The sequence below is a fragment of the Acanthochromis polyacanthus genome, chromosome 6, assembly GCF_021347895.1.
Source record: "Acanthochromis polyacanthus isolate Apoly-LR-REF ecotype Palm Island chromosome 6, KAUST_Apoly_ChrSc, whole genome shotgun sequence".
NCBI classification, from domain to species: domain Eukaryota; kingdom Metazoa; phylum Chordata; class Actinopteri; family Pomacentridae; genus Acanthochromis; species Acanthochromis polyacanthus.
Genome location: NC_067118.1, coordinates 26,946,862 through 26,962,254, shown reverse-complemented (window position 1 = coordinate 26,962,254; position 15,393 = coordinate 26,946,862). Strand labels below are relative to the sequence as shown.

The window sequence follows — 15,393 nt, the reverse complement described above, 5'->3', positions numbered from 1 at the left end:
TAGAAGGTAGTGTTAAGTGTGTCTGCCATAACATTGTATAATATTTTAATTGAGCACAGTCTTGAGGCTTTTGTGCATCACATTAGTGTTTATAATTTATGCTTCTTCGTAAATAGTAAAAAGCTTTTAAAACAAAACAGAACCGCACTTTTAGTATCAACCACTAGCAAAACATAACCAAGTACCTATGCAAAAGTTTTAGGCACAATGATATTTAACACTCCCAAAAGGGGTGTGAGGCAGCACCAAATGAACATCACCAGTATGAAAATGATGACAATTGAGTATAAAAGCAATATAAGTTTTTAACTTGTTTTTTTTTAACTGAGGTTTCTTTTCATCAAGCCTAACAGACATTTTTTGTTAATCAAATGGTCAGAAATAACAAGAAAATGATTAGACTTGTGTCCCAGAAGGTAGCACAGACTCACTGACTTCATGCAAACCAATCACGCTTACCGTTTTGTGCAGTGACCCCTCAAAGGCCCATTCTGAACCAGGAAAAACCCTGTTATCCACCATGAAATACCCCTCGAGAGGTGTAAAATCATCCCAAATTCATTCTGCAGCATGACACCAAAGTTGTAAGGAGAATGACAACAGCCTGAAAGATACATTCAGAGTCAAAAACCTTCATCTAAGCAAGAAGCAGAGCTAGGATTCCTGCAGTCGATGGTGCGGAACCTTCAGAGCCATGATCCCAACATTTCAATCTCAGACTGGGATTTACATAAAGAGGCAGCGAAAATCTATAGAAGAACTGAGACCAAAAACTGAGGTGTTGTACCTTTAAAAAAAAACTTGGGCTGTTTAAAAAAATATTGTCTTTATGCCCTTTTTTCCCCTAATTGAAAGATAAACACTAATCATGGCATTGTTTTGAGAGCATCCTCACTAATGCTTAAAACTCTTGCACAATACCGCAGATTTAAGCACATACAAAACTGGAGAGAATCAAATTTGGGTTTGTGGATTTTACACTACTTTGTACTCACAGGGTAGTACAATAAATATACGAACCAGTCATATATAACACCCTGACAGAGGCAATTCTGTTGAAGGTGTAGGATGTGCTGTCACAGTGCAGCGTGTATATGTGTGTGTATCTGTTGTAATCCATGTGTGAAGGTAGAAGTAACTATTGAACTCAATGTTTCCCCATGTGTGCTGTATGGAAGTATGAATAATAATAGTTAAATAGCTATGTGTTTCATATCTTATCTGTTAAAGTATTTCTGTGTTTATTGTAAAGCACACAGACTCTACCAGTGAATAAAATGTGTTATACAAATAAAACTGACTTGGCTATATTTGTATTATTTACAGGTTTTCTGATCACACTGTAGAACTGCTAGCATACTTATAGTGGAGTATTTTCAGCAAGTGAAGCAACAAGTGACCACTTGGATAAACATGTAAACATGTAGCACTGACATAGACTTTATATAAAAGAAGATAATCTTTTTTCGACAGTCTACGAGTGTAACAGAAGATATAGCTGCGAACTGTTTGCTAATGTCACCTCTGCAAAGCTGTTGCTTACTAACATTAGCACACATTACTTGGCCGCAATTAGCAACAGAAATACGACTGTAGCAGAAAGACTTTAAAGTGTTGAAGAAAGGTGTGTTTAGTTTCTTATGAACCAAAATTTGAGTTTGTACTGTCAATAATTTGTCATTTCTTTCTCCTTCTTTAAGTTGTAGAAAATCGTGTTGTTGTTTTTTTTCACTATGTTATTGGCGTTAAGCCGTTGACGCCTCACCTTACGTTAGCAGCCTTTTCCAGTGGCGAAGGGTCACAAATTCACACGGGTGACAGATGTCGCTGTAACACCTGTTCCGGTTTTGAAGCGTCTCCAATCTACTGTACCTCCAGCAGAGGGCTGAGAGCAGAACGGGCACCAGACAGGACGGGTGGGGTCAGGAAATGCGGTCTTTCCCCCTTCGCAACCCCGCCTTCCCATTGGTCAACGCGCTGTCTGTGGAACGTTTCCCCGTGCGGGGATTGGTGGCTACGCTCACCGACTTGCACCTGATTGGTCAAAAACGCTACGCTGACTGTGGGCTGAGAAGTTGATGATTCCGTTGGTTCCTGACTGAGAGTAGAGAGATTGAAGGGGCCGGGCCCATAGAGGAGAAATGGCGAGTATGGTTAACGAGAACGGGTGTGGAGTAGAAACACAAAGCCCAGAGCCGCAGGGACCAGGCCGGGGTGCGGCCAGATGGGGTTCACAACACGCCGGTGCCCGAGAACTGGCCAATTTGTACTCGCCAGGTGAGTCGATCCTCTCAGCAGCTCCGTGTTATACGGGTTCGTTCTACCCGGTTCAAGTGTCCATGAGTGGTGTGACATAACGACTGCCGTTATTTAGTAACCAAGAAACTAAATGAGAAGAAAAACTACTAAATTAACAAACAAGAGCGCCAGATCGACTTCAGCTGCGAACACTGAATGACAGCGAACAATCAGCATCAGTTGTGGGTTTGTTAGAATCACAATGCTCTAGTTACACAATAGGAATCATGTGAGAATGGTTGAATTTGTGTTTGAGTCGCCGTGGCGCTTTGACATTTCGAGCATCGGGCAGGGGTTACAAGAATCTGCAGCCTCTGCTTTAGGCTCAGAAGCCTCATTTGGCCACGGAGCTGCTGTGACCTTTCATAACAGGGTTGTTGTTGCTAGTCAGCTGTACACTGCAACTCCGAGAGCAATGCACGGCCAGAAACTAATGCTCTAAATTGTTCAGAGATCTCCCAACATTCAGGCCATTTGAACTTGAATCCACAAAGTGAGTGGCCTTCACGCCTACTTTGTAAATACTTGATGCCTTTTGAGCTCCTCGTGAAGCTGGGAGCTAACTGGGATCTGCACATGACTGCTGTGACTGTATGGAGCTCAGACTTTTACAACCCTCTTTGAGTTGTAAGGGGGTGGACAGGTATTTCAGGCCCAGCTGCTCAACACACTCGGGTATCGGTCAAACCACAGAGGAATGAAGACACCCGGAGTTTTACAGCTGTACAGGAGCATCTCAGAAATAGTTTGCTGAGTAGTTTATCAACCTTTGGACATTTTATTTTGGACTGTATGATGACCCTTGGAGGTCAGATGATGTGGACTGGACTAGAGACGATCTTATCAGCAAAGTCATGTTCCCAGATATATCCTCATGTTCATGTTTTTCTCTTTAAGGCAAAAGATGTCAAGAATGGATAAGTGTCATCCTCTGCTTCTCTCTCATGGCCTTCAATTTCATGCACCTCCTCGCCAATTTCCATCTGGGACATTTGTGGAGCATTCTGCTGGGCATCGGTAAGAGCTGAATCAAAAGTGATGTAACGGCGTCATAATGTGTTGTCAGTGTCTTTAGGATTTCTTATTAGCTTTCTGTGCTACTTCACAAATTCATTTTCAGCGGCAGGTATACTCACAGCAGACTTTGCGTCAGGACTTGTTCACTGGGGGGCTGACACGTGGGGATCAGTGGATCTACCCATTTTCGGAAAGGTATGGTTTTCCAAAACTAGCGTCCAGTGAAAGTGAACATTTTCTGTGATGATGGTGCGGTAGTTAATTGGCTGATTGGCTAGTCCAGGCTTCCAGACCACCACAGCCCTGTGCATTATAAACCCTGTACAGCTCATGGACTGGTGGACATTTTCTCTAATGAAATGTTCTGCCTGATCTGTGGCGCAGGCCTTTATACGTCCGTTCAGAGAGCACCACATCGACCCCACAGCCATCACCCGTCACGACTTCATCGAAACCAACGGTGACAACTGCATGCTGACCATCATCCCTCTAGCAAACATGGCCTTCAACTTTGTCACCCTCTCGCCAGGTGAGTTTTATATCGACAAAAAGGAAAATGCCGCAATGTAATCTAACCAGTTTTTTTCCTTACCTTCCGTCTTTACTACGTTTACTGTTATCTGCCTAAACTGTGTATTTAATCATTGCAATTGCAGGTTAATCAACATAATTACGCAACCTGCATGTCCAGTTTTTTTTCTCCTTTCAAAGACTTTAAACATTCACATCTCTGGTTGTTACCCATGCTATGTAAATCAATTTTGGGATATATTAGTGATTGTTATTTCCTGTTTGTGAAAATAAGATTAACTTATTTTATGCACATTTTTTTCTGATAACACTGTAAGACCGTTAGCCTCCTTATAATGTTTAGTTTAAATACAAGACACTTGTGCTCCAAACAAAAGGATGGGCGCTCAATGAAGGACCTAGGATCCCTGACCCATCACTATGCACACCAGTGAGCAGTGATTCCTAACACATCTCTGGGTGTCATCAGGTTCAAATCTCCCTTCAATGGCGTTTCACCTATTTAGTCCCTCAGCACCTCCAGGAGGCTAGGCGGTGAACTCTTGCGTCCCAGATTCACCCTCACTAGTGCCAGTTCACACTGCTCCTACACAATCCAAACAGCACTGCCACGTTCAACTGACCCAGGCCCGTTTAGGAGACGCTCCAGGTTGTGACAAGTGTTGATGCTACCAGTTAGCTAGTGCAAGATGCTGAATACCTAGTGCCAACTGCTAAAAAGGGACAAAGAAACTATACCTATAAACTCCAAATCCCTCTAAATGCTAAGGCTAGCTGCAAGACTACTACCATGTCCAAAGCAAACTTATCGCTGACAAAGAAACTATACAAGCCAGCTCACCAAACTGGAGCAATTTCGGCAAGCGAAGCAACAAGTGGCAGTTAAAGTAAAATATCAAAATGTATTGTAGCCACAATCTGTAGATAAAATAAGATTGTGTTTTTTAGAAGATGAAGTAGCAGAAGACACAGTTAAAAAGTAATGTCACTTCAACAGAGATGTTGCTGACATGTTATTGGCGTTAAGCCGAGCTAATGCTGTAATGACTTTTAACCATTAGCAACTAGTTGCACAAAAAAACAGCTGCAGCAGGCCAACTTTAGTGCAATGAACTGAACAAAGGAACAAACTGTGAATTTGTTACTGCAAGTTGTCATCCAGTGGAGTGTTTTGTAATTCATGTGTAATATGTGGAGTATGTTAATTAGCTGCAGAGTTACAGCTCCTCTCTTTACAAGATGGCTTCTCTTTGTACCAAACCAAGTGGACAGTGTGTGGGAGCCGGTGTGAAACTATAATTTATGCTCGTCTCTCTCCTACACATCTGCCTCATAAAATAAATATGGGAAGAATTCCATTGTCTTTACCTGTTTCTAACTAATCCTACAAAAACAAATATACAGCTAACTTTCTGTGCTCTTTTGACTGCAGCGGAGATTTACCATATCTACCCCTGGTACTGCTACTTGTTTGCACTGGCCATCTTTGTGACCCTCACCAACCAGATTCACAAGTGGTCGCACACGTACTTTGGCCTGCCTCGTTGGGTCGTGTTCCTGCAGGACTGCCACATCATAATGCCCCGCAAGCACCACCGCATCCATCACGTCTCGCCTCATGAGACGTACTTCTGCATCACTACAGGTCCGTCTTTATTTCCTCAGGGAGACTGCAGATAAAAATACATAGTCTTTTGAAGATGAAACCTCACAGTTTGTGGGATGTGAGCCGAGCAGATTTGACATTAAGCTTTTTTTTTTCTCTCCCTCTCCATCTCTCTCCAGGTTGGCTGAACTACCCTCTGGAGAAACTGGGTTTTTGGAGGAACCTGGAGGACCTAATCCAGGGTGTGACGGGAGAGAAGCCCAGAGCGGACGACCTGAAATGGGCTAAAAAAGTCAAGTAACGCTGCAGGCTAACTGCACCCTACCTCAGAAGACGCTGGCTCCGTCCATGCTTCTCATCCCCTTTTTTGCCTCACTTAAACTGTAATCCATAGAGAGAAAAACTAACAGTTTCTGATGCCATAGCTTTAAGTCTTGCACATTTTTTCTGTTTTTCAAAAGGAGGGCTTTGTTGGTAATGGGATTTTTCATAACTCACTCACGGAGATAATCTCCTCAGATTGCAATATATCCTTTGTATATCTAACACAACTCATCACTTTTTTTAAGGCTTTCGCGTAGAAGATGCGGTCATATACACCTTCTGAGGAGATTAAACGATTACCCCCGCGTCAGAGAATTCAAACAGTCTGAAAGAAATAATACTTGAAAGAATGAACACTCGCTTTTTTTCCTCCTCCAGAGCCACAACTGTTCATTTGGAAGAGTTGATCAGTCGCATTATATTTAGCACAGCCTTATTTTTTGTTCATCAGTTGTTATATCTCCACCTTGTCAAGGGTCTACATGGTGTGCAAGTCATAAAATTGGATTTAGGCCATGGTAAGTAGTAGGACTGAGGTGATAAAAAGATTTCTGGATGTTTTACCAATGTTGATAGCTGAAGAACACGTTGATCGATTACTGTTACATTTTTTTGTCGTCTTGGATATTTAGGTTCAGCTACATACTTTAGATGCCTTTTTTTTTTAAAGGAGAGCTGATGACAATGCACAAAAATCTTTCAGAGTACTAACAAATTCCCAGCGTTGTTTCTAAAATGCGGAAATATTGAAATGTTTAATCATGGATCTGAGGGGCTGACTAATGTGACAGAAAAGGAGTCCAGTCAGCTTCAATTACTGTCAGATGCTAAACTGGCATTTTAATTTGGAATTTGGCATTTTCCAGATGTGGTTTGGCCATTAACAATTCAATCACTGATGATAGTACAGACACAGAAATCAAGTAATCTTCAAGCTAAATAATTTGATCTGTGTACCTGCATTGATGTTCGGCCTTCAGAAAATCTAACAAAACATACATTTATTTACCTGCTGTGTCTGCTGGGTTAGTCTGGCCCTAATGAGTAGTCTTTAAAGGTGATCATGTGTCCTCTGTAAAAGCAAACAAAAAAAAAAGCACTTTGTTATTATATGACTCGATTTTGTAGGAAAGAGGCGCATGCGATTTTGTCAAGCTGCCTTACACACCGCAGATGCAGTACTTGTGTTTCTTTTCTTTTCTTTGCAGCACTTTGTTGTGCTGCTCTTGTAATTCTGTCATTCTGGGGTTTGTGTTAATCAGACACAGATACCCCAGAGCTATGTGCCAGCTGTGTGTAACACTGTCTTCGCTTCTTGCGTCTTTTGTATTATAGGAAGGAAGTGTCAGATTCAGAGCGTAACATTCCCGATGAGCAATGTCGTCACCGGTCACCTTCTCGGTAACTGTGACATACTGACTTGGTGATGTTTCAAGGGCTTCAGTGAAGGCTGACGATCCAGGAATTTCTTCACTCCTATTGATGAGATTAGTTGGTTGGAAGTTTTTTTTTAAATGCTTTAGTCAATAATTTGTAAATGTATTGTACAGCAAATAACTATGCAGTGACATAAGAGGCCCTTAACTATACGTCTTAACTCATTAGATTAGGTCAAAATGCCTTTCTTTTTCTAATAGTTTACACATAGTTTCTTGGTTGGAAAACAACTTCCAAAATTTAGCTACTTAATCTGCATGATAAAATTACTTTTGCTAATTAAGATGTCACTTAGGCAGACGTAAGAATGCATGCATATAGCATGTCGGCTTGTGCAAGCAATACACTGGGTCACCAGCTTTCCTTTGAGTTTGTGTAAAGCAGACACTAAATAGGGAGGATTGATGAATTAATTGTACTGCTTTCAAAAACAGTGACCCCAAACTTTGACCAAATGGCCCCAGGTTTCAACCACCAAAATGTTATCTTCATTCCAAGGAAATCCTGGCCAAGAATTTCAGATTAAAATGGGAGAATCTAACCTTACTGTTGACCAGATTAAGGGCTTACTTGTTAAGCTCCTGGTGTTCTAGTCAAAGTAGACAGTTTAATGATAGTAATAGTGAATTTTACAGCCAATGTTATGCTTCATGTTATGTAATTTTTCCAGTTTTTGAATCCTTCATACTTGATTATAAAGAATTATTCACCATAGGTCAACAGCAGGAGTACACTGCAGACTGCATAGTGCTTGTAGAGTATTGTGAGAAGCAGTTTTTGTGTGCACTTGGTAGTATAATTTCTGCTGGTAAATGGATGGCGTTACATGTGACAGCATCAAAGTGTAAGGCCTGCGTAAGTTCTACTCCCGTAGTTCTTCGTGATCAGTATTAGGCAAAATGTTGTTTGTGCCCCATGAAACTGCAGTCAATGGAAAAATTAGAATTTTGGCAGACAGCTTTCTAAATGAGAATTTTGACTCTGCTGGACGTTGCGGTGCTTCAGTAAATTGCTTTTTGTGATCTTTTAAAGGTATTGACAACTTTAAGGATTTTTTGTGCTTTTGTAAATCAGCAAAATAGGATAATAGCTAAAGGTAATGGATGGAAACACTGGACATGATACGCCATTATCAGTTTGGAGATCGGCAAAATGGACAACTTTGCATTAAAAACATATGATGAGCTCAAAAGGAAACCAAATTCTAATCATTTTTGAGAACGACTTTCTACAACTGCTATTTATGGCTCATGGTGGGAAGTCTGTTGATGAGTTTAACACCTAACATGCATAAACTTTATTCTTATTCTCCAGATGATCTCAGGATTGTGGTTAGAGTGATTCAAGTAGTTCAATATAAATTTCTGGTAAAGTTAAGGCTCTTAGTTAATCTACAAAAGTTGTTTAAATCACTCATTTACATCAAATTTTGTTGGCCAAAGTAGTGAAATGATTTTGTATGCATTATCTGTTCTATTGTAGCCATGAATCAGTACAGTTAACTTGGCCTCTTGTTATTAAGGTAGACTTTGTGATTGAGCTGTGTTTGGTTTTTCTGCTTAGAGACAATGAGCTTTCATCAGTGGATTTGAAGGGTATTTTGTGACAGTGTGTGGTTAATTAAATATTTTCCCACTGGAAACAATTTTAGTCAAAGCAAATGAACACATTATTAAGCGGGGTGGGCAGTTGTTGTTGGTATGTTTGACATGCTGTGTTGGAATCACTCTTGTAATGATCCTTGGACTGTTTATTGAATTGCCTTATCCCCTCCTTGATTGATTCTCTGTAAATCTTGCCAATGATGTGGGAAAGCAGTTTATTGATGACTTTAAATTGCCCTTCATTTGACTCTCAGTTGTTCTGAGGCAAGACCCATATGGATGTTGTTATTGGTTATGTACATCGGTGGTGATGGAGTTTTAGATATCAGAATAATACCTTGATGCCTTTTTGTTGTCTTCCATTTGGGAGACTTACAGTGTATATATTAAACTGTATTTATAAATAAACTAATAAACAATTTTCTATGTGTTTTTCTTTCTTTAAGCTATTGCAGGTATATACAGTTTGAATTTTTACTCTTCTCCTAGACTACCTGCCTTATCGGACTTTTATCTCAGCTGGAGGTCATTCTGATAGAGAAAAACACATATGTAAATAATAAAAGTGATTAAAGGGTTTAATGTTATTAGTTACACTCATTTACTACCATGATAAGTCCACATGACTGCTATGAAAAAGCCCTATTTAATAATTAAATGAAAAACAATGAACTGGGACTCGTTGGAAAGTCAGGTTTACAACCTTTATCACTTAATATGTAGAATTCATCCATACTTCTCACACACCTTTCACTTCACAGCCGAGAATTACTATAGAAATATGAGTAATTACATTTGTGTATTTCAAATAAAATCACATTAAGTTGACTTGTAATCAGTCTCCCCTCATTGTTGACTCAATTGAACAGTTCAGTTTTCCTGCAGCACTGAGTTTTCCTCAGTTCAGTCTCAAATAGTCGCATAAATAATGTTTGTAGGCGCAACAAAGGAATACTTTGCGTCTCTTGCTCGCGCACGCACCGCTGGCCACAATGGCAAATGTACGTGCGCGCTCCCGCTGTGTAGCGACAAGATGGCGGTCGCCGCCGGATCAGGTAAATGACTGAGACATAATAATCACAACGAGAGTCTGTCGTTGAATAATCGGCTCAATGACTTTTCATATGTAGCAGCTGGGTTTAATAACGAGGTCGATTATCTACTAAGGAGCCCGCTGTGTGAGAACACACAAGCTACGCTAAAGCTGCAGCTGCTAAGGAGAATGAATAGGAAGCGATGCTACTAGCTAAGCTAGCGCAAGTTAAGTTAGATGAAAGGACAACGAGATGCAGCATGACTGCTGATGAAGGAACATCATGCTGTTTAATAGGCGTGTAATCATTTATCATGGGTTATTCACATGTATAAGGCAGGTGCAGCTTATTAGCTTTCATAAACTTGTTGTAAATTAGGTGTCTGACGCTAGTGGACTACAACACCGCCACCCTAACGGGGACGCTAGCTTAATTGCGACATTGGATTATTCAGTGACGTTGAAAACGGACGTGTCACAAACCGGGTCGGTAGGGCTGCGTTAATGTCATCAATAAATGTCGGATCATCCGCATTCAGCCTTCCTGCAAGGCTGTTTAGCGTCAACAATGACGGTACGTTTTCAGACATCCCGAGTCGCAGCTAATCAAGAAAACATGATCCGTAGTGAGTTCAAGCGGTCCTCTGGAGATGAAGGTGATCAGGAGTTAAACTGCTGCACCAGCTGGCAGTGAGACCGTTTGTTGGGTGTCTCAGTGAACAGTGCAGTCCCACCTTGTCTCACTGCAGAGGCCAAATGATGCAGCATCGTCGAAACCAGATGCTAAGTGAGAGGACACGAATAACACCTGCCATGATGAAAGCTGTTCAGCTGAGGCGTTCCTTAATTTCCTGTCTGGTTGTGTCTGAGTCATGCCTTTGTAACTGCAAGTCATTGCTCCAGCAGAAGCGTTTTTAAATTGATAACTGTGTTGAGCTGGATGCTGTGTGTTGAATGTGTGTACATGATAGCCTTGTTGTGTGCTGTGTTTGTCCACAAACAGGCGTTAAAGTTCCTCGCAATTTCCGGCTCCTGGAAGAGCTGGAGGAAGGTCAGAAGGGTGTGGGAGATGGAACAGTGAGCTGGGGTCTGGAGGATGATGATGACATGACCTTAACACGATGGAGAGGGGTGATCCTCGGCCCTCCAAGGGTTAGTGGTACCATTTTAGCACCTCCTTGTGAGCAGGGCAGCAAGCATTCAAGGGGCAAAGCCAGAGAGGCTACCGGATTGTTATGTAGCACAAAGATCTGGGTTTGACCTGGCATGTATTCTGTCATCATACCACTCAGACATGAAATGAAAAGGAAGACACAGAAGCACTAACTTTCAGCTAGCTGAATACTACTGAGAGTGAAGCTTTAGCGAGTTAAACTAAACCTGAAGGCAGATGCAAAGCATATCTAGAGTTTCTTTGCAACTGGGTACAAACAGTCACATTTTAAGCGTTATACCTTTGTTTGTAGGGTGTTTTCTGCCATACATTCCACATGGTGTTGGGAATATGTTGACAGTTGTGTGCATTTGCTGAGTTGTAATGTGCTGTCCTCTCATCTCTCTCTAACTTTCTGCATTTACAGACAAGCTATGAAAACAGGATGTACAATCTGAAAGTTGAATGTGGGCCAGGATACCCAGAGTCCCCCCCGTTTGTCAGATTTGTGACGAAGATAAACTTGAATGGCGTGCACACCTCCAACGGGGTGGTATGTAAATCTTCTGGGCCTGTTGTTGTTGTTGTTTTAGCCTAGTTACTCAGATTTGCATGCCTCAGCTGTCAACATGTGTGTTTATACCATGCAGGCTATAGGACTTTTAGAAAGAACAGCATGTGGCTCGTGATCTTGTGTTGTAGAGCACTTGGGAGTTTGTGCATTCTGCTTAGATCATTGTTAGTTTAGAGCGACACGTGGAAAAGCATTCAAGACTGTCACATTTTAATTTAGACAGTTTAGGGTTTCCCCATGCAGATTTTTAAAAGACATTTCTTTTTCCTAAAAAAATATAGTAATAGGACCGATTGTCCTAACTTGAATGGGAACCAAGAAACCGTATCAGATCCATGTTAACGAGCTGTTTTTGGATAGATATCTCTCAAATTGTAGCCAAAACTGTATGCCCGTAAGGCCAATCTGACAGCACAAAAGCGCAGTAGAAAACAGGCCATTTTTTTACCATTTTGTCACGAGTAGATTCTTCCTTTAGTTTTTCAAATGTGGCAAGGTTGTTATTGCCCTCCATTTTGCAACACAATGTATAGAGGAAAGCTTTAAACACACTTCAAACTTAGGCAACAGTAAATCAGTTTAAAAGCAGTTACATGGGGGAGGTTGAGGATAACTAAAGTCAGGCGTGAATAGGCTAACAAATCTACAATGAAGCCACTTTAAACTTAATTCTTTGGGCCGTGTCCAAGTGATTTTTCTTGAGGCCTTGAGTTTTTTTTCCAACTGTTTGCGATGGGAGTGCTACGTATTTACACTTTGGAGAAAGTGCCAGCAGCTTGACAAGGAGGTGAATGCTTTGTGATTATTATTTTTTTCCTGGTTGTTCACAGTTGAAAAATGTTCGACTTTGGGTCAAGTGCTGCCCAAAGATGAACAGTCACTGACAAATCACAGTGGAGGAGGGGTGGGACTTACACCACACCATCAAACTGTCACATTCTGCTAAACAACAATGGAGGAAAGTTAATACTGCTTCTCTCAAAGTATCCACATATGTGCTAGATGACACTGCCTGACTGCCACAATATCAACAGAATGTGCTTTATTGCCATTATACAGTGTACAACGAGATTGGAGAGCTTCTCCTTTTCAGTGCAAACAAGACGGTGCAAGATAAAAGTCTTAAAAATCTTAAAGGTATTGCAAACAATCCCTATTTACAAATACACAATATAAATAACATAGAGTGAATATTGAGGTAGTTTAGAGCAGCAGCGATAATATTCCAAGGACTCAACAAAAATCACTTGGACACGGCCCAAAGAGCAAAGTTTAAAAACGGTATTCGAAGGAACATTTAGTTTGCTGCAGGTTTACCAGGTAAGCAGCAGTCAGCTGAGTCAGCCAGTTGATCGGTACTTCCAACACATTACTTACGCACATATTCTGTATCATAGCAACCAGAGCGTCTCTGCTGGGAAAAAAAACGCTGTACCTCTAAAACCAGCTGGGCGTTTTCAGCTGGCAAAATATGCTTTGGTGGACACCCAGTCTTAAAGATCAAGATCAGAATTCTATTAACTGTCATAGCTGCCAAATTGAAGTAAACCTAGACTTTTGAGCTGGACAAAAGTAATGGCCCAAGTTATTTTTTCAGGCTTTTCAGAAAACCCAAAAAACTGAACCTTGACCTAGGCCATTATACTACAGGGGTAGAATCACATGATCTGTTCAGTTGAGGATTAAGGCGATTTTTACCAGAGGTGGCCAGCATCACAAGGAGATAAGTTAGAAAAAAGCCATTATTTTAGGAAGGTGATGGTTTTGCTAATATTAAACAATAATACTGCCCCTCTTTATCATGCTGAAGACAAACACTCAGGTTACCAGAGGCACCGCTAGAGGAGACTGCATCATTCCTATTTAAAGAAGTGCTTTCAGTCAGTCAGCATTTTCTGTAGCAGAACACAGGAATGGAGAACTCGATACACACCATTATTTTACCGATCAGCTGAAACCGTGGCTCATAACCAATCGAACAGCTGCTTCTCTGCTGCCTTCCCGTCATCTGTTTTGCATGCAGTTTGTTTCCTGGGTGTGCATTGTAGTGCTTTATCTGTATGTTTGTGTTGTCTGTGATATGCCATTTTTGTTCTAATTTTATAGAGTAGGGCTAACTGTTGTTCATTCAGGTGTTTTTCTGTTGATCAGTGAGGGGTTTATGAGCGTCACAGGGCGTAGCGTCACATCCCTGCTGTCTCTCCGCTCTGCAGGTTGACATGCATGCGGTGAATGCGCTGGCCAAGTGGCAGAACTGCTACAGTATCCGGATGGTGCTGCTGGAGCTGCGACGGCTCATGACCTGCAAGGAAAACATGAAGCTTCCTCAGCCACCAGAGGGCCAGATCTACACCAACTGAGCCCCTGCTACTTTTGCCTCCATCTTTTTCCTCCTCATTCCCCCACCCTCTGTCTCCCTCTGTTTTTGCTTTCATCCCTTTATCCCCCGTCCTCTGCCATGTGGCATTCCACCTCCCGCCAACACCTTCGCTGAGCGCAGACACACACTCACACACACATTCACACACACACACACACACAGACGGCAGAAGACTGAAGAACACAACAGCAAATACATGCAGTCACACATGCACGCACGCACACACGCACACACACACTCTGCATTCACACACACTTATTGAGCAGTCATGAAAGTCATTCCAGGCCCCTTCCCTCTCCCATCACTGGAGCTCTGGGTGGACTGGAGTCGCCAGTCCACATCAGACACGATCATTCGAATACTGTACATCTTACTAATCTTTTTTATTATTATTTGTTAAAAATGCAGATTGTACAATAACATAAATAATCTTATTGAGTGTACCTCTTTTGTGTGTTGCCTTTTTGTATCGTTAAAAACGGCCACTGTACGTAATTTTCTCATAGCTCACCGAATCAGTGGTCTCTCCAAGTTAGGAGATAATCATCCATCAGGGTGTGCCGACAAAACTTATTACGCATAACACGTTTAATTTGTCAATGAGCATTTCTTATCATGTGGCTAAATGAAACATTTTCTTCAGTGTGTTGACATAAGCTTGCACAGAATCATTTCTTTCCCCCCCAAGCAGTCTCGTGGTAAACGCATGACTGCTGTTCAACAAGAGGGTGTCTCTGTCATACGGCTTTGTTTTTTCTTCTTGTGTACGATTTATCCAAAGTGAACATTGTGTATCTATACCACTATATCTAATCTTCATAGTAGTATAGTGTGCATATCTACTGTAGGTCTGCAGTTAAACTGTGCTTGAACATAGAAGTGAAATCAGCTACCTCTTTTGGTCCTGTGTACATTCAGAGCAGTTATCTGAGTTGTGAAACTGTCTTTGCTACTTCATGTGATCAGACTGTTTTGCTTTCTCCTCTTCCTCCATAAATCTAAATTCATGCTTTTCATGCATTTGTGTTGTTGTAGATCACTACATGTCAGTGCTCATGGGTTACAGGTCCTGCAGTGTGTCAACTACACCGTGGCTTTCAGGAGAGCTCCCTTTTTTCCACTTATGTGAGCAGAAATGTAAAAAATATAGCACTTGATATACATTTTACTAGGGTTAGTCCTGTCAAAACAGATAAGTGGCTCTAATATTACAGCGGAAAGGTTTTATCCCCAGGCTTCTTTAGTTGAAGTTAGTAAAGTCTGACATTGTGACGCCACAGTTTGATTCATCCAGCCAATTTCTATACACTGCTGCATACATTTAGGTCTCTTTATTGAAGTGAATTAGTGTTGAATCGCACACATGCATAAATACAAATATCAATAATAATCTTCCATGATTGTAAAGACAGAAGTGCATGACAGAGTCCCATGCT

The 15,393-nt window shown here is 41.3% G+C and overlaps 2 protein-coding genes across 3 annotated transcripts; both read left to right on the top strand.

Moving 5' to 3' along the window:
- The first annotated feature begins 2,073 nt into the window (after positions 1-2,073).
- Positions 2,074-9,238, top strand: peds1 (plasmanylethanolamine desaturase 1). The gene is made up of 6 exons (XM_022188106.2): positions 2,074-2,277; positions 3,196-3,315; positions 3,419-3,510; positions 3,700-3,844; positions 5,279-5,491; positions 5,632-9,238. Exons 1-6 carry the CDS (start codon positions 2,142-2,144, stop codon positions 5,751-5,753), a joined length of 828 nt encoding a protein of 275 aa, XP_022043798.1. The 5' UTR covers positions 2,074-2,141; the 3' UTR covers positions 5,754-9,238.
- Positions 9,239-9,787: 549 nt separating this feature from the next.
- Positions 9,788-14,973, top strand: LOC110946601 (ubiquitin-conjugating enzyme E2 variant 1-like). Of its 2 annotated transcripts, none has more exons than XM_022188122.2 (4): positions 9,788-9,872; positions 10,854-11,002; positions 11,431-11,556; positions 13,791-14,973. In XM_022188122.2, exons 1-4 carry the CDS (start codon positions 9,851-9,853, stop codon positions 13,935-13,937), a joined length of 444 nt encoding a protein of 147 aa, XP_022043814.1. In that variant the 5' UTR covers positions 9,788-9,850; the 3' UTR covers positions 13,938-14,973. The 2 variants fall into 2 exon arrangements, with proteins under 2 accessions (XP_022043814.1, XP_022043806.1); XM_022188114.2 differs by lacking the exon at positions 9,788-9,872 and adding an exon at positions 10,331-10,424.
- Positions 14,974-15,393: the final 420 nt, after the last annotated feature.